Below are 18,209 nucleotides of genomic sequence, written 5' to 3' on the forward strand. Positions count from 1 at the left end.
TGATAACATTGTGAATGTTAAGTGTGTCCTGTTTTTGCTCCTCGTAAGCTAGATTTTACGGCTGCACATTCCTCGGACATGACCCTTGCGGTTCCTTACGCCCTGATCTTCTCACTGATGAGCCTCTGGATGCTGTGCTCTGACGGACATTTCACCAAGTGCCGTTCCTCTCTCTGCTCACTTATTTTTGTCAAAATCACACAGTCCTTTGTTTTTAATTGGCAATTCCTATGTATATGGGTATTTCGCCTGCATACCTGCATGCCATGTGAGTGTCTGGTGACTGCAGAGATCCTCCTGGGACTGCAGTTCAGACAAGTTGTGAGCCTGTGTGTGGGGGTCCTCTGGATGCTCCTAGTCGGGAACTGTCTCCCTGGAACCCTTCTTTATGTATATGTGTGTGTGTGTGTGTGTGTGTGTGTGTGTGTGTGTGTGTGTGTGTGTGTGTGTGTGTGTGTGTGTGTGTGTGTGTGCTGTGCCATGGTGTCTGCAGAGGCCAGAAGGCAGCATTTGGTCCCCTGGAGCAGGAGTTAACAGTTGGATGTGAGCTTCCAAAGACAGATGCTGGGAGCCAAACTTGGGTTCTCTCCAAGAGCAGCAATTGTTGACTGCTAAGCCATCTTGTATGCCTTGTTTTGTTTGCTTAATGAAGCCTTACTTTATTTGGTGTTTGTTTTTTGGTTTTTTGTTTGTTTGTTTGTTTGTTTGTTTTTCAAGACAGACTTTTCTGTGTAGCCCCGACTGCCCTAGAAATCACTTTGTAGACCAGGCTAGCCTCAAACTCAGAGATCCAGCTATCTTTTGCCTCCTGAGTTCTGGGATAGAGGCATGTGTCACCACCACCCAGCTATAAATCTTTATTTTAACTGTGTGAGGACTTTTGCTTTTGAGTCTATCTATAACCATTCTCTGTATTTTAACCCTGGGGGAGGGAAAAACCAACCTTTTCATTTCCTGTGACTATCTCAAGCCTTCTATTTAAATCGTTTTCCCTGTCAGGTGGTGATAACACACACCTTTAATCCTAGCACTTTGGGAAACAGAGATTGGTGGATCTCTGAGTTTAAGGCCAGCCTGATCTACAGAGCCGACTCCAGGATAGCCAGGGCTACACAGAGAAACAATGTCTTGAAAAAACAAAGCAAACACTGTTTTCCCAGCTGTGTCTGCTAATTTCTTGCTGCGTCCCTGCTCAGTTCAGTGACGTTCCCTCAGTGTGAGCTTTTCACTTTGTCCTGTAGTTTCGTCTTTGAGCCCTTACTCTCTTGAATCCGTGGCGTTTTGCTCTGTAACTCAGAGGGCTTCGGGGAGTGTCTGTTGCTGCTGCAAGACCTCGTTCCCTTCATCACCCACTGCCCCACCCTCTCCCCTCCCCCACCCTCTCCCCTCCCTCCCTCTTTTTACTTACCATCTCCCTTCTTTCCTTATTTATTTATTTATTTATTTATTTATTTATTTATTTATTTATTGGCCTCAGGTTAAACTGTGCTAAGTACATGCTGTCCCAAGTCACACCCCAGCCCTCTACACTTTCTTTGAAAGGACTTCCGCTTCCTGTGGTAGCCCAGGCTGGACTTGTTGCTTCTGTGGAATCTGGGTACATTCTCAGTTCCGTACCCAGTACTCACCACTCAGGTTTTTAATTTATTTTTAGACTTAGATTATGGGTGTGAGTGTTTCCCCTGCCTCCTGTGCGTGTGCGCCACAAGAGTTTCTGGCGCCTACCGAATCCAGACGAGGGTATTAGATCCACTGGAACTAGAGTTACAGATGGTTATGAGGGTATTAGATCCACTGGAACTAGAGTTACAGATGGTTATGAGGGTATTATATCCACTGGAACTAGAGTTACAGATGGTTATGAGGGTATTAGATCCACTGGAACTAGAGTTACAGATGGTTATGAGGGTATTAGATCCACTGGAACTAGAGTTACAGATGGTTATGAGGGTATTAGATCCACTGGAACTAGAGTTACAGATGGTTACGAGGGTATTAGATCCACTGGAACTAGAGTTACAGATGGTTATGAGATGCCATTTGGGTGCTGGGAATTGAACTTGGATCCTTGCAAGATCAGCTAGTGCTCGCTCTTTTTTTAAATTTATTTATTATGTATACAGTGTTCTGCCTGCATGTATGTCCACAGGCCAGAAGAGAACATCAGATCTCATTACAGAGGGTTGTGAGCCACCATGTGGTTGCTGGGAACAGAACTCTGGACCTCTGGAAGGGCAGCCAGTGCTCTTAACCTCTGAGCCACCTCTCCAGCCCCTCTTTACCATGTTTGGAAGAACCCACTTACACAGCCCACTCAGGACTTGCCAGCCAACCGACTTTGCCCTCTGATAGCCAAGGCATCTCCGGCTGAGCAGCCAGAGTCTCTGCCTTTTCTTGACCTAACTTCACTCTTCTCTGTCCCCACACAGGAACTAACATTTTCCTGGCTGCCTACCATTTCCTGTTCCCTTCCCCACCCAACTCTCATTTTTTTTTAATCCTTATATTTTCCTCTACTAGAAGAAATACTGGAAACGAAATCATCAAAACCCAAGGAAAGGGCCAGTGAGATGACTCCGTGGACAAGGGTGACGTCACCAAGCCCGACTTCTGGAGTTCCAAGCCCAGGATCCACAAGATAGGAGAGAACCAGCCCCTACGAGTGTCCTGTACATGTGTGACATGGCATGCACATGCCCCACCCCATGCATATTAAATAATAGAAGTGATAAAAGTTAAAGACCGAATAAGACAGAAATGTAAGAACTAGAGCACTCGGGCCAGACCCAGCTTGGTAAGCTCTCAAGTGGACCAGGGGCCTCCATAAGGCCTCACTTCTGGCTTGCTAAGATGGTGACTTTGGGTGGGGCTGGGACAGGCCTTGCTTCTGCCCTCCTCTGTAGACAGCTGTCCTCCAGCCTCCAGAACTGTCCTCCAAGCCACCAGTGGACAGCACAGCTGTCCTGCCCCTGCCTGGCAGCTGGACCCCGACCCACAATTCTGACCTGCGTCTTCTGCAATGACAGAGCCGAGACCCTGAGCTGGGCCAGCCAGGAGCAGCCAATGGCCTCAGCCAGTGCCAGTGCTGCCCCTTCCTGCGACTCAACCCCTCTCTGGCCCTCTCCCACGCTCCCCACAGCCCAGTTCCACCCAGAACCCTTAGACCTCACCCAGCCCTGCACCGAGCAGAGCCTTCAAACCCTGAGGAATGGCACGCAGCACTGTCCTTACCCTGCCGGCCTGGCTTTGAAGAACAAAGACAAATGTCTTCCAGGGCTGAGCCTTTCAGCCTTTGGATGGGGGATCTCTACTTCTCTCCTGCCCACTCACTGACAGCAGCTACATTCCGGGAGAGCACCCCCGCCACACAAGAAGCTTGAGGAGCAGTCCTCTGGGCCCCCAGCTGCTTCTAGTCTCCCTCACTCTTGGGGCCCTGCAGCTTGGCCCCTGCTAGCTGGGCATCCTGGTCTGGAGCTGAACACTGCACCAGGAGACTGACTACCTGTTGGGCTTTTGTCTAACAGTAACAAATGCTTGACAAGCCCCTGGAGGCGGAAAGGGTTTGCTGTGGATCAAAGTTGAAGATCCACAGGGAGGCGCCCGCCCGCATTGTGTCTTCAGCCAGGAGGCAGAGTGGGCCATAAAGCCCCGAGCCCCACCCCCATGGCCCGCTTCCTCCTAAAGGTTCCACAGCCTTCCAAAGCATCACCAACAGCTGGTGATCAAGTGTGAGCCTTTGGGGACGTTTATGTTCAAACTAGTGCTGTTTTCCTTTGTTTCGGCCTTTTATTCTACAGCTATCTTGTTCAGCTACTGCAGCTCTGCTGATACCAGCAGCCAAGTCTCAAGAGGCGAAGCCAAAGGGAATTCTGTTCCCTCAGGCACCAACCCTTTCAAAGCTACTGCAGAAACTCATTTAAATCTCTGTCTCACCAAAGAACTCAAGATTCAAAGGTTGAGGTAGAATCCTGCTTCCCAGAGAGGCTGTATAGCAAGCAGCTCATCCGGCGCCCTCCTCGTGTCTCCCAAGAAGTCCTCGTGCTGGTTCTCACCCCCCCATAAACCTTCTCCACCTGGCTCCTCCCCACAACTTCCTGTCAGCCAGCTGCTGGCCCAGCCTCCTGATCACAGGTGAAGTTTATTTAATCAAACACATCTTTGCATCATTAAAAAAATGTTCCAGAGAGCCGGGCGTTGGTGGCGCACGCCTTTAATCCCAGCACTTGGGAGGCAGAGATAGGCGGATCTCTGTGAGTTCGAGACCAGCCTGGACTACCAAGCGAGTTCCAGGACAGCCTCCAAAGCCACAGAGAAACCCTGTCTAGAAAAACCAAAAAAAAAAAAAAAAATGTTCCAGAGCATAAGCAAAATAATATTCTACAACACTACAGCATCAAAGTGCCCAGTCTGGGGCCTATATGCTATAGAAAGGGACAGGTCCTGCGCATGAAGTGTCTTCATCTTTTTGAGAAGCCTGGGAGATTGAACTAAACACTGGTGAACAGGATTGGGGTTGCTCTCAGAGAACGAAACCCTGGGAAATGGGATTGCTTTTGGAGAACTGAATCCTGGGAAACGGGATTGCTGTCAGAGAAGGAAACCCTGGAGAACAGGATTGCTCTCAGAGAACTAAGACATCAGACAACAGAGGACGAATCAGAACAGTAGGCACAAAGTCAGCTCAAGGAGCAGACCCAGGATGGCGCACACTGGACCAGAACCATTACAGACCATGTCTGTCAGAAGAGGAGGCCCCCAGTGACGCTCGCTCAACAAAGGGAGAGCCACGTAGGCAGCCTCCATCCACCTGCCAGGACCAGAGTCCTGCAGGCTGATAGAAGACCCTGGGCTGTCCAGGCTGACTCCTGACAGGAGCCTGCATTGCTGTGGCCAAAGCTCTGAGGAAAGTGACTTTTGCTTATGGTCCACACAGAGCATGGGGTGGAGGAGGGGACAGAGTGAAGCCGCTCACACCGCAGTGATCAGGAAGCAGAAAAGGAGGCCAACGGGAGGAGCGTCGGGAACCCAGCCTCCCAGGATGCACCCTGTGAGCTCCTGTCACCTCCCAATAATGCCACCGTGTTATGAGTCCATCTGGGGATGGCATGATCGTTCCCGGCTCAGAGCCCAAGGACCCACCCTTTGTGGCACCATCTCCCGGTGGCCTTGTGGAGAGGATGCTTCTAGGAGGAAGGACCCAGAAGGGTCATGGGACCCAAACACAAGTGGGCATTGCCATCTGTAAGTCTGCAGCAGGCTGACACAGTGCCGCCGGCGGCTGGAGCAGCGCCACACAGCGGACTGCAAGGCCCTGTGGACCATCACGTTCTTCAGGCGGTTTACGTTAGGTCACTTTTGGCGTAGACATCTCCTGGTGCCCACTTCTGATGCCCTTTCTGTAGGTGTCTGCTTAGATTCTATTCATTCTTAAGCTGTCACCCTCAAGTATTCACAAATCTGCGCTGGCCAGGAACCTCAACCCCACATGCCGTGTCCTCATGGGAACATCTTTTTCAAAATGGAGAGGACACTTGCATTTGCAGGATAGCAGTCAGAGAGCGGCTAACCTGGGCTACATAATGAAAAGCTCATCTGAGGAGAATGAGAGGCCTCTGAACCCTGCCCACCCCCGGCTTCTTTCTGGTTCGTGCAGACACTCCTAGTCTTACTTAAAAGGCTGTGCTGGGGCTGGAGAGAAGGCTCAGCGGTGCCTGCTGCTCTTGCAGAGGACCCGGGGTGGGCACTTAGTGTTACTGTCCCGACTCAGTTCTACAGTAAAGTAACCCTCACAGGAGGCAGGACCTACGGAGCCAGGCAGCTGCACACATCTCATCCTCCCGTGCTGGATGAGTGGCACTGGCAGTCTCCTCGTCTTACCCAATCCTGAGGGTGGGGGTCAGGTCTATAAGGCTCCTTCCTTGTCCCGCCCGCAGTGTCTCTCGGGTTATGAGCTGGGTGCCACAGCCACAGCTCTGCAACTCCTTCTGAGATTGTCCCCTGAGGATCTGTCCACACCTCAGAAGGGACCTTGGAGCTCACAGCCCCTGGCCTGAGCCCCCACCCCACCCCACCCTGTTACCAAGAGAAAGGAGGCTGTTGCCAAGGACTCCAGGGGAGTGGACTCAACTCTGGTCCAGACCCAAGGCACCCAGCCCTCCTGGAGACATTGTGTGAGCCGGGCTGGGCCTCCAGACACAGCCGCCGCCCCCACCCCAGCCAGGGTGGTGCTTGTGTGGGAAGGACTTTTAAGTCCAGCCGCCAGACCCCTGATCCGGAGAGACCGACAGGGCTGGCCACCATGCACAGCTCCTGCAGCCTCTGGGCCGCGCTGCCCCCACTGCTGCTGCTGCTGCTGGCTGGCACGGGCCCCACCTCAGCCCTCACGGAGGATGAGAAGCAGACCATGGTGAAGCTTCACAACTTCTACCGTGCCCAGGTGTCCCCACCAGCCTCAGACATGCTGCAGATGGTGAGTGTGACTGAGGGCCCATCTCCTGGGACAGAAGGGGTGCTAGGCACGGCCTGCCTCCTTCCTTTTCCTCACCCCGCTCCCTGTGGGGATGCTCTCAGACCCCTCCCTCGGGTCAGCGGCAGAGTCCCTGTGCTGTAGAATGTCGGTTCTCACAAGCAGCAGTCATGGAGACAAGGAAACTGAGGCTCCAGGGACTTGCACTGGGGCTTAAGCCCTGGCTCACCCGTGGCCTCCTCCTCAACTCTTTCCCAGATGTGAGGACCTGGAGGGGAAGCACTTGTGAGCCATCTGAGGGTCCCTGAGGAGAGGAAGAGGCAGGATGAGCCTGGAAAGCGCCGGGGAAGGAGAGCAGATGGGGGCGGAGGGGCTCCAGGGCCCACAGGTGCTGTCTCCAGCGCTGAGGCTGTGGTCTAGGGCATCCTCTGTAACCATGTGGACTGTTAGCTCCTCATCTGTAAAATGGGCTCATAAGCACTCCCACACGCATACGCTGAATCTCACGCGTGCAATACTGCCATCAGTGAAACCTAAAGTCTACATGTAGCACGAACTGTCTGCCTGATGTCGGGAGAGGTGCACAGGCAACAGGAGCCAGGGGCAAGGTGGCGGTGGCCTGTCTGGCAGAAGGAATGTCATCAGATGACAGGGTTGGGACAGGATGTCTGCTCTGGTTCCAGCTGATAAAGTGGCAGTCGCTCCCTTTCTGTCCTCGAAGAGGCCTGACTGGTCCAGCCCACCCCACTCCCAGGCACCCTCTGGTGGCCTGGAACACCTGAGCTAAGAGCCAAGTCACTTGCGAAATACAGCAGCAAAGCTGGGACCCCAACGCTTAGGTGATAGCCTCAGCTTGTCCCCTGTGGCTTGGCGAGCCTTTGGGGAGCCTTTTCCTGATGGACAGCTAGGTATGGCCATCCCCACCCTGCAGGCCAGGCAGGATGACTGTGAGAAACGCTCTCAACCCCGTTGTCCTTGGCAACCAGGAACTGCACACAAATCCGAAGCCGGCACACTGGTCCTCAGCGCTGAGGTCACCATTCCCCTTCTGCAGACCCTGTACACCCCGCTGTCCAGCGTGTGCTGTGCTCAGGGTGCCCCCCCCCCCGCTAGCACCTTGTCTGTTAGCCCCCCTCCGCCTGGCTACACAGCCCCTCCCATGCCCCACAGTGCACAGTTACCTGCGCCACTAACCACAGTGGTCACGTTCTCCGAGCGACTTATGGCCATGTCAGCTTGGGCTTCTTGGTCTCTGCTGCTGCTCCGGCCTGGCCCAGTGCCCAGGACTACTGAATGACGACGGCGTGGATGGACCTGCTTCCAGGGACAGAGGATGGTGGTTCTTGCAGTGCCACAGGCTGAGAAGCTTCCAGAAGGGACTTCAGGCATGGACTCAGTTTGCAGGCTAGAGCTGGGGCTGCTCTGAGCTCGTGCCTGTCATCAAGAAGTGACAGCTGTCTGTGAAGTCCCCACAACAGCCAGCACTGTGCCGGATGGAGATTATGCTACCGTCAGTCCTAAGAGGGGCCTGTCTCTCCTGGAGCCCTGCAGGTCACCGCAGACCCCCGATCCCAGTTTCCACCCCCGCTGCCCACTGTTGCCAGGGTCCAGGGGACTACCCAAAGCCATGATGCCAAACAGAAATGACCAGAGCAGGGATGGCCAGGTGTCCATCAGGTAAACGCATGTGCCAGAGCAAACCTGATGACCTGAGTTCCCTCCCTAGAGGCTGTGAGAGGAATGGGCTCCCAAAGCTATCCTCGGACCTTCACAGGCACAGTTGGGCGAGCACCTGCCCTCATGCATACGCACACCTAATCGTGCGAACATAATTAACCTTTTTAAATCACTGAGGTACAGCAGTGGGACCCGTCACAGTTCGGGCTCCCAGGAGGGTTCCAGGTGGCTGGGCGGGAAGTGGGCCTGGTCACACAGTCCTACCTGTGTCACACTTGCTCTTCATGCTTTTTTTTTTTGGCTCTGAAAGCTGGAGCCCCCCCCCCTTGGAACGAGAGAGAGAGAGAGAGAGAGAGAGAGAGAGAGAGAGAGAGAGAGCCACAGCAGGCATCCATTTCCAGGAAAGGCCAAGGACAGTTTAATGGGATCCAGCCCTTCCTCCTTAGTCCTTGGGGTCAGATGTCCCATTAGTTCCTCCTCCCACACTCCTCCTCCTTCCCCCAACCAGGGACAGAACCTCAGGGGCCCTCTAAGCAAAACTGCTGTTTCCCGGTGTCTCACCTGAGACCTCCACGGGGCACACTGGCCTGGGGTCCCCCCTGGGGTCCCGCAGCCTTAGGTTAGGCAAGGCTCTGCTGACTGGAAGTGAGGGACCTTCAGTTCCCTCGGGGAGCAGGGACCCCGCCAAGGGAGTTAAGCACTTCAGAAGGGCGCCTGCCATGAGGGAGGGCCTTGGCAGTGGGGTGGTGCTCTGTGTTGGATGCATGGACTAGAACAAACCTCCAATCCTCCAGTGTCTTTCTGGACAGCTTCCGAGCATCTCCTAGCCATCCCCCTTCTACCCTCCCCGCCCCCTCCCCCACAGAACACTCAAAGATCACAACCCGCATCCATCCTCCTCCACGCCCTGTGAGGGGTGGAGGGCTTGAGGTGGCCCTCTCCCGATCCCCCTGAAACCCACGGGGACACAGGTTCCTGAGAAAAGCCGGGAGTCACCTTGCTAAGGGGTGGTGAGGCAAGCCTGTCTCTGGCCCACTGAGGTTCCAGGACACCCTCAGCCTGCCCTAACCACCCTCTCCTGCCTCTCCTGCCTCCCTTGCTGCCCTGCAGAGGTGGGACGACGATCTGGCCGCCTTCGCCAAGGCCTATGCGCAGAAGTGCGTGTGGGGACACAACAAGGAGCGCGGGCGGCGCGGGGAGAACCTGTTCGCCATCACCGACGAGGGCTTGGATGTGCCTCTGGCCGTGGAGAACTGGAACGAGGAGCGCGAGCACTACAATCTCAGCACCGCCACCTGCGATCCCGGCCAGATGTGCGGCCACTACACTCAGGTGACAGGTCCAGCCGGAGAGCCGGGTCGGGGGCCGATGGGGCGGTGAGCGCAGGTGTGGGTGGGAACCACGTGTGTGGCTAGGGTCTGAACCTCGTGAAGCAGCGGGAGGGCTTCAGGTGACGTGCCACGGGAGATTGGTCTGGACCTGGAGGTGCACGTTGGGCAGGGCAGGCTGGGGCCGCTTAGTGTTGGGTGGAACCACCTGGTCCGGGGGTGGGGGGGCGGGGCGGGGCTGGATCTCCCGGTGCTGGGTGGAGCTACGTTCTGGGCCAGGTGGGGTGGTTCGTGACTTTTTTGGCATCGGTCGGGAGCAGCCTGGCTTTGGAATGGTATTCTCCTTTAGACCCTCCATGACGATCTGCGCAGCAGATAGCGCGCAGTCGGAGGCCACTCAAACTGTCCCCACCGTTTTTTTGTTTTGTTTTTTTGTGTTTTTTTTGTTTTTTGGCTTTTTCGAGACAGGGTTTCTCTGTATTGTTTTGGAGGCTCTCCTGGAACTTGCTTTGTAGACCAGGATGGCCTCGAACTCACAGAGATCCGCCTGCCTCTGCCTCCCAAGTGCTGGGATTAAAGGCATGTGCCACCAACACCCGGCTGTCCCCACCGTTTTTATCTCTTCAAAAAGGAACATCTCTTGAAAACTTAGTTCATCCATTTCAGTCTGGTGTCACAGAGCGGGTTTCCTAAATGCAAGATTGTCCTGGATGATTGACAGTAGACCCTGAGTGGTCCAAAGCTTGTCCTGGGTGACAGACCCTGAATGTTCCAAAGCGTTTGAAGTTGCCGCAGATGCCCCCCTCGCCCCATTTGCTTCTTTTTCCCGGGGGGGGGGGGATCTCTGTATCCCTGGCGACTGTCCTGGAACTTGCTTTGTAAACCAAGACCAGCCTGGCCTCAAACTCACAAAGATCCTCCTTGCTCAACCTCTAGTGCTGGGATTAAAGGTATGCACCACCACCGCCCAGCACTCTTCCAATTTTTCATATCTAACTTGCTGTTTCTAGTCTGCCAAACTGATAAAGCAAACAGACAAACGTTTAATCTCTGCTTTAGAAAAAACTCTGTAAGAGGGTTGGCGAGATGACCCCGCGGGTAGAAGGAAGCCGCCACCAAGCCTGACAGAGCTGAATCCCATCTTGAAAACAAAAGGGGTTTTAAAATAAAACACTTAGCATTAATATGAAAGGAATTGTTTCCTCTTCCCAAGGCTTATTGTACAGACGATTACACCAGAAACCAAAGGGGGGACAATCCCACCCACATCCCTCCCTCCCATCTCCAGTGGCCTTTTGAGCTATTATTTTTAGCCCTAATCTGAAGGAAATACTCAGAAGCACCCACCCAAGTTGGGAAGTTGTGAGGTCCCTCCCGGCACCCTCCCTACCGGGACGTCTGTGCTCACCCTCACCTGACACAGTCTTGCAGGACTGGCCAAGCTCTCTCTCTGGCTCTACCCTAAGCCAGGAGCCATCTGCACTCGGAAATGCACCTGCTCAAACAGGGCCCCAGGAGCCACATCGAATGCAAGCAGGACCCCCCCCCCCAACCTGAGCCCGAGGAAATCATGGTGACCTCACACTGGGGGCAGGGCACACATTTTTGTATTGTTGAGACAGGCTCTCACTAGGTAGCCTTGGCTGGCTTGGAACTCTCACAGAGATTTGCACTTTTTTGGGATTAGCACTTTTTTGTTTTTTGTCTTTTTTTCTACTTAAGAAGAAATTCTAGCCGGGCGGTGGTGGCGCACGCCTTTAATCCCAGCACTCGAGAGGCAGAGGCAGGCGGATCTCTGTGAGTTCGAGGCCGGGCTGGACCGATAGCCTCCTAAACAATACAGAGAAACCCTGTCTCGTAAAAACCAAAAAAAAAAAAAAAAAAAAAAAAAAAAAAGAAGAAATTCTATCGGCCTGGCCATTCCCCCAAATGGGCAGGAGGGGCCTTAGCTAAGGAGTTTCAAAGTAACCCTTCCCTGGGCTTTCCCTTGTGGCTGTATAGCTCATGGGCATAGACCCCTTGTTTAAAAAGGGACAGAGCCAGGTGTGGTGGTGCACACCTTTGATTCCAGCACTCACGAGGTAGAGGCAGGTGGATCTCTTGAGTTCTCAGCCAAACCTGGTCTACAAAGCAAGTTGTCAGACAGCCAGGGCTACACAGAGGAACTCTGCCTCAAAAGACAAAACAACAAAACCTCTAGAATGAGGCCACAGGGAAAGTGGCCTGGTGACTTTGGCTGGAGAAGGCAGACAATGTTACCTCCTGCTTCTAGCCCCCCTCCCACCCCCCCCAACCCCTCAAGCAGTTTCGGCCTGAAACTGCACCGGTTCAGGGCCTCGGAAGACCAAGGCTGTAGAGTGTTCTCCGGTCACCCACACAAGGCTGGGGTAGAGCTAGCTACACCGGGAAGAGACTATGCAACCCAGCCCAGAGCTAACCTTGGGGTGTGCCCTCCTTTAGGTAGTCTGGAGCAAGTCTGAGAGGATCGGCTGTGGCTCCCACTTCTGCGAGACGCTCCAGGGGGTGGAGGAAACCAACATCCATTTGTTGGTGTGCAACTACGAGCCTCCGTAAGTGCTGAGAGGCCAGAGGCTTGCCAGAGGACAGACCTGGGTACAGCTCAAGGAGCCCGTGGGCTTGGTAGCGTGGGCTCTGTCCCTTCTGGCAGCTGTGACAGCCCTCCGGCAGGTCTAATTTGATTCTCCTGGGAAGGCCAGGGAGCCCGGGGTCCGCAGCAAGCAACTCTGTGGGAGTCAGCAGCCCCGTGGGCTCCTGGGGATGGTTCTGCTGTGCCTGTGGGGATGGCGGGGACGGGCAAGAAGGGGCCGACCTCCCCTTGCAGCACCGCCTTCTCCTTCAGGGGGAACGTGAAGGGACGCAAACCCTACCAGGAGGGGACTCCTTGCTCCCAGTGCCCCGTTGGCTACAGCTGCGAGAACTCTCTCTGTGGTAAGTGACAAGCCAGAGCTGAGAAGGGGTTGGGAAAATACAATGTTGCCTGGGTGGCCTAGACTCTCGCTCGGGACGCCCGCTTTGAGAAGATGGGACTGCGGGATGCGAAGGGCGGGGACCCTCTGCGACTTTCTGCCCTCCCAGCACCGCCGCTTGGCGCCTCATTGCCCCAAGTGACAGATTTCATCCTCCCGCCCCACAGAAGGTTGAGAACCAGAGGCCCCGGAGTGCTGCGCCAGGGGGGCGTGGCTGAGCGGGAAGGTTTGGGCTGGTGGGCCCGGTCTGTGATCGAATAGGCGGGGCCTACGATGCAGTTCTTAAGAGAAGCTTGGAGAAGGAGGTGGGTGGAGAGGGTGTGTCAATGACCAGAATTTGCATTACCAGAGGGGCACACCCGCTGCAGAGGAGTGTGGCCTGCGCGTCCCAGTGGGACTCTGCGCGGCCGGGTGGGGTCCTGTTTGCAGCACTAATGCTTAACCTTGCCAAACAGAGCCCACGAGAAACCCGGAAGAGGCGCAGGATTCGCCTCCACGGGTGACCGAGGTCCCTTCCACCCGAGCAGCTGAAGCCCCAAGCTCCAGGGAAACCGGTACTCTGTCCCTAGCAACCTCTGAGATTCTACATTTCTCCTCGGTGACAAAGGTCTCGGACTCCCTGGCAACCGAGTCCTCACCTGCCGTAGAAACAAAGGCCCCATCTTCCTTAGCAACGGAAGCCCCCCCCTCCATGGCAACAGAGGCTCAATCCTTCCCGACGGAGATCTCCTCCGTTCCCGCTGTGCACATCCAGCCCTCACTGGACGAAGGGCCAGTTAACGTTCTCACATCACCACATGTCCCTGTCCCCAAATCTACGGACAAAGAAGCCAGCAGGTCAAGTGCAACCTCCGTGACCCCAGAGAAATCTCTGTACCCCAAGACGTCCCCAACACAGGGAGAGATCCTACCCCAGGCCCAGGTGGAGGCTGAGACCCAGTTGCCTGAGGCAGAGGCCGAGTTGCCTGAGGTTGAGGCCGAGTTGACTGTTTCCAGTGAGGTGGCGGTGCCGGTTCCTCCAGCCCAGGAGCACAGTGGGCCACAGGCCTCACTGAACCACTCGGGCCACCCTGCCTCCACGTCCCTGCCCAACTTCCCCAGGGCCTCTGCCTCGGCTAATGCCACAGGTGGGCGCACCCTGGCCCTACAGTCACCCTGGACAGGTAAGGCCCTACTTCCTTCCTGGCTCCAGACGCTGGTACCCTGTGCTGGTACCAGTGGTTAGGGCATGCGTGATCTGGAAGATGCTTCCTCCCTGCCTGCAGCCTGCACCTGGCATGGCATGAGTGGAGTCAGGCTGCTTGTAAGATGAGCCACAACCCCCTCCTTTCTGCAGGTGCAGGGGACCCTAAAAGCGCTGGCTGGGGTTTGAAGCAGAACTCTGGTCACCTATGGGGCCCTTTCCTGGGACTGCTGCCTCCCCTGCTGTCGGCTGGCATATTCTGAAGGGGACACTCAAAGCCAAGGCCTGGTGAGACTGGCCTCATGCCCACTCTGGGTTCTGCCTCCAAGTTAGAAGCCAGAGCTTCAGGAGCAGGTCCTGCTCTCCGCACCCCTCCCCTCCCCTCCCCGCTGAGCAGCGCCAGCCCAGTACCCCCAGGAGTGCTTCTTCGGCAGGGGCGGGGGTGGGGGTGGGGGCTGCCCTCAGCAGAGTTCTAGTGGCCACAGGTGCCTAGTTTCCTAAGGACAGGGCACTGCATAGCCTTCTCAGGAACTCCTTGGGCCCTTGGGCTCTTTCTTGAACCTTCAGAGTCCAGGAGTGCCTACTGCCTTCCCAGGGGAACAGGGAGCTGTGTAACTGCTGTGTCCTCCATCCTGTCCCCAGCCCTCAAACAGGAGTCCGCCTGGCTGAAGGCCCTCTGGAAGGGAAAAGCAGTGGGGTCCGGCTCACCGGAAACTGCACGCCAGGGCCCTTCCCGCGCCCCTTACTACAGTGTCCCACGGAGGGTGTGACTCTGAGGACACCTGCCTGCCCCTCAGGGTGGGGGTGGGCTACTGTCTGCCCTCAGGCTGCAGGGCTCCCCATCTGAGTGTCCAGGGGGCTCAGACGCAGACCACGAGGGCCAGGTGAAGGACAAGCCCCACCCAAGTGGGGTTCTGTGGGTGGGGAGGCAGGGAGCAGGTGACCAGCAGACTCCTTGACTCCTGAATAAAGACAGAGTTGCGGGACATCCGCCCCCGCCCACCTATGCAAGTCTTGCCTCTTCTCTCCCCGCTCCCACTCTGAGCCACCCCTTTCCTTCCTGTAACTTCCACTCCACCCAAGCCACAAGCGTCTGGCAGGAAAGACAGAGCAGAGGGAAGGCCCGACCTCACATGTTATCAGTGGGGCTTACTTGGTGGCTCTGGGGCTCAGGACATTTCCACAAGGGTGCCGCCGATGCTCAGGTCGGTCCCGGCCACAGGTTTCAAAATGACCCGGTTTGGGTAACTCGGGTGCTTGGAGGGGCCCTGAGACAGGGCCCCAGGGCCTTGGAACCTCTCTGGATATCTGAGTGGTCCAGAAGTGTTGGGGGCCAGGGAAACAAGGGGCTAAGGACAAAAGCCAGAGGAGGTTCCCTGGGGCTAGGGAGGGGCCCTGGCCAGGCTAGTACTGACCTGATCCAGGCTGCTCCTTCCAATAAAGACATGGAGGTCACCATTTAAACTATACAGCTTGGGGTCATGAGATGGCTCATGGGTAAAGTACTGGCTGTCAGGCCAATGACCTGAGTTCAATCCCCTGGGCCCACGTGACAGGAGAGGAAACTGACTCCCGCAAGTCATCCGCAAGTCATCCTCAGTCAGCCTCCTCTGGGACACGTGCACCCAGCCCAGCATCTTTATCTGGGTGGTTGTGGTTTGTTTGTTTTGGCTTTTTAAAAAAAAGACAGGGTCTTTATGTAGCTCTGGTTGTCCTGGAACTCACTCTGTAGACCAGTCTGGCCTCAAACTGGGAGACCCACCTGCTTCTGCCTCCTGAGTGCTGGGATTAAAATCGTGCACTACCACACCTAGCTGGAATTACCAATCAATGTTTTGGAGATTTATTTGTTTAGTGTCTGTGTATGCCGGGGGCCAGAGGACAACCTGTGGAAACAGTCCTTTCTGTCTCGAGTTCTGGGGATCAAACTCACGTTGTCAGGCTTGGTGGCAAGTGCCTTTACCCACTAAGCCAACTGAGCAACCCCTACTTGATAGTTTCTAGTATATTATAGGACCGTGTGACAGAACTAATACCAACAGTGGGCGGACGTTTCCATTACCTAAGAAGCACTTTACCCGGGCTCCCAATCCCCTACAACCCCCTCAGCCCAAACAGCTAGTCTGTTTTCTGTATGCACATTTCCTGTTCCCTCCTTTTTTGTTAGGGGGAGGGGGCCATGCCATTTGCTCTTGGAGGATAGTGGGAGGACCTCCTCCCCCTCTACAACAGGGGTCAGGCTTGGTGACAGGTACCAGTAAAGAGAAGCTTTTCCTTGCTAGCCACTTTGGTTTATCACCCGCCGGTTGCCTGGGCTCTGCCGCGTTGTAGTCCCCAAATAAACACACAGGAGGCTATAATAATTATGAAGCTGTTGGCCTTGCTTGTTTCTTACTGGCTAGCTCTGACTTAAGTAATTACCCCATAATTGTTAATCTAAGTATGTCTCTTACCGGAGAAGTTTCCGGGCTTCCTACCCCATGGCGTTACATCTCGACTCTCTTGTGTTTCTCCTTCCCAGAGTCCTCCTGGACTCCTAGTCCCGCCTATCTAGATTCCTATTGGCCAGCAGTGCTTTACTGACAAATAACAGGACTTCCCCAACAGGTACCCTTACCTGCTGAGCCGCCTCATGGCCCTCAGTTGCCTGCTTTTGACTTCCATATAAATTCCTTGACAAATCATGTATTTGTGACGACTTAACATATCTTCAAGGTTCATGCATTCTGCAGCATGAATGTTTTCTTCACTACAAAGTTGCACTGTGTGTCATACTCATGCATGTATACACGTGTAGCCCAGAGGTCAACCTGGGGTGTCACCCTAAGGAGCTCATCACCTTGTTTTTGTCAGGGATGGGAGGGAGCCTCAAGGCCAAGCAGACCTCTCAGAGGCCCAAGCCTATCCTGGGCTCCCCGCAGCTCAGCTCTCCCTGACTTGCCCAGCAAGGGCATCTGCTGGCAGCCTGCAGCTCTGCCCCATGAAAATGCCTGTCAGAGATCAAGAATGCAGGCTGTAAGGGGACATGTTGGCAAGCACTGAACTGTGTCCAACAGAAGACGGAGAGGCTGGTACCCTGAGGCCTTGAGGATCGTAGGAAGTCTCCTTTTACACTGTAAACCATGGCTTCCAGGCATCTTGGGGACTTGCAGTGACAAGGACTGCTAAAGGGGACAGCTCAGGCTACCACAGCCTCTCAAGAGGACATCTCAGCTGGGCGGTGGTGGCGCACGCCTTTAATCCCAGCACTCAGGAGGCAGAGGCAGGCGGATCTCTGTGAGTTCGAGACCAGCCTGGTCTACAAGAGCACTAGTTCCAGGGCAGCCTCCAAAGCCACAGAGACACCCTGTCTCAGGAAGAAAAAAAAAAAAAAAAGGACGTCTCAGAAGGCTTGCTGCAGGCCCTTCCAGCTTTCCCTAAGAACAAGGTTCCCCAGGAGGGAGCCACTGGCTCCCTGCAGGACACTCCACTCCAGTCACCCCTCCCCACTGACATCTCAGCTGCTGCTCTGAGCCCTACTCATGCCCATGTGAACAGATAAGGACTCCCTCTCTAGCTCCCAGGATAGGATCTGGGAACGGCAGGGCCTGTGCCGAAAGGTCAGACCAACCAAAGCCTTACTCGTTAGGCCAAGCAGCCTCTTACCAAATCTCTGGGAGGTTATGACTCGGGGGCAAGAGCACCTCTTTAGGGGCAGCTAAACTATGGCATACAAGTGTCCCTGAATCTGGGGGTCCCTGGAAGGACCAGTGCAAAGACAGGATTTGAAGGACAAGGAAAAGTCACCCAGTATCATGGACAATGTGGTAGGGCTGCTCTGGGCTGACATCCTCAGGACACTCATCTAAAGACCATCCCGGATCACAGCTGTCTGGGGTGAGGCTTTCTAGCAAAGGGAGTGTAAACGAGACAGTTTACACTCAAGGCCCACCAAGCCTCACTGCTGGGCATTAAAGTCATGAGTGGAACTGCCCCGAATCCCTGCCACTAGAGCTCAGACCCAGACCTTACCCAAGGGGAAATGAAAAGGCAGCAAACTAGCAGGGCTTGGGTGGCCACGCCTTTAATCCCAGCACTCGGGAGGCAGAGGCAGGCGGATCTCTGTGAGTTCGAGACCAGCCTGGTCTACAAGAGCTAGTTCCAGGACAGCCTCCAAAGCCACAGAGAAACCCAGTCTGGGGGGGGGGGGGACCAAAAAACAAGAAAAGGCAGCAAACTGCAACTCTCACACACCAGGCCCCTGGAGGGAGGGCAGACACTCACGGCCATTTCCTTCTGCCCTGACCATGTGGCTGCTGTACCAAAAGGCTCTGGAGACTTGAAAACAGTCACCTTCAAAAGGTGCCAAGGTGCCACTTGGTAGCTTGGTGGGTCCCTCTGAAACAGCTGCTACCTTCCTGACAGGCCCAAGTGCCAGCTGCTGCTCTGTGAAGAGGCGCCTCAGCCTCGAGCCCAAGGAGAGGACTCGACCATGCCACAGCTCTGGGCCCAGGCTGATAGTCCGGAGACCTAAGACACCAGCACGAGGGTCCGGCGAAGCTCATAGAAATAAGAGGCTCCCACAAAAG

At 55.0% G+C, this 18,209-nt stretch overlaps 1 protein-coding gene across 2 annotated transcripts; it reads left to right on the top strand.

Moving 5' to 3' along the window:
* The first annotated feature begins 6,193 nt into the window (after nucleotides 1-6,193).
* On the top strand, nucleotides 6,194-14,647 carry Pi16 (peptidase inhibitor 16). 2 transcript variants are annotated; one of them, XM_013124314.3, is made up of 7 exons: nucleotides 6,194-6,469; nucleotides 9,254-9,475; nucleotides 11,932-12,041; nucleotides 12,332-12,420; nucleotides 12,914-13,621; nucleotides 13,795-13,929; nucleotides 14,284-14,647. In XM_013124314.3, exons 1-6 carry the CDS (start codon nucleotides 6,299-6,301, stop codon nucleotides 13,902-13,904), a joined length of 1,410 nt encoding a protein of 469 aa, XP_012979768.1. In that variant the 5' UTR covers nucleotides 6,194-6,298; the 3' UTR covers nucleotides 13,905-13,929; nucleotides 14,284-14,647. The 2 variants fall into 2 exon arrangements, with proteins under 2 accessions (XP_012979768.1, XP_005084971.1); XM_005084914.4 differs by having other exon boundaries at nucleotides 6,195-6,469; nucleotides 14,209-14,647.
* Nucleotides 14,648-18,209: the final 3,562 nt, after the last annotated feature.

This window comes from Mesocricetus auratus, unplaced genomic scaffold (genome assembly GCF_017639785.1).
Source record: "Mesocricetus auratus isolate SY011 unplaced genomic scaffold, BCM_Maur_2.0 Super-Scaffold_100027, whole genome shotgun sequence".
NCBI lineage: Eukaryota > Metazoa > Chordata > Mammalia > Rodentia > Cricetidae > Mesocricetus > Mesocricetus auratus.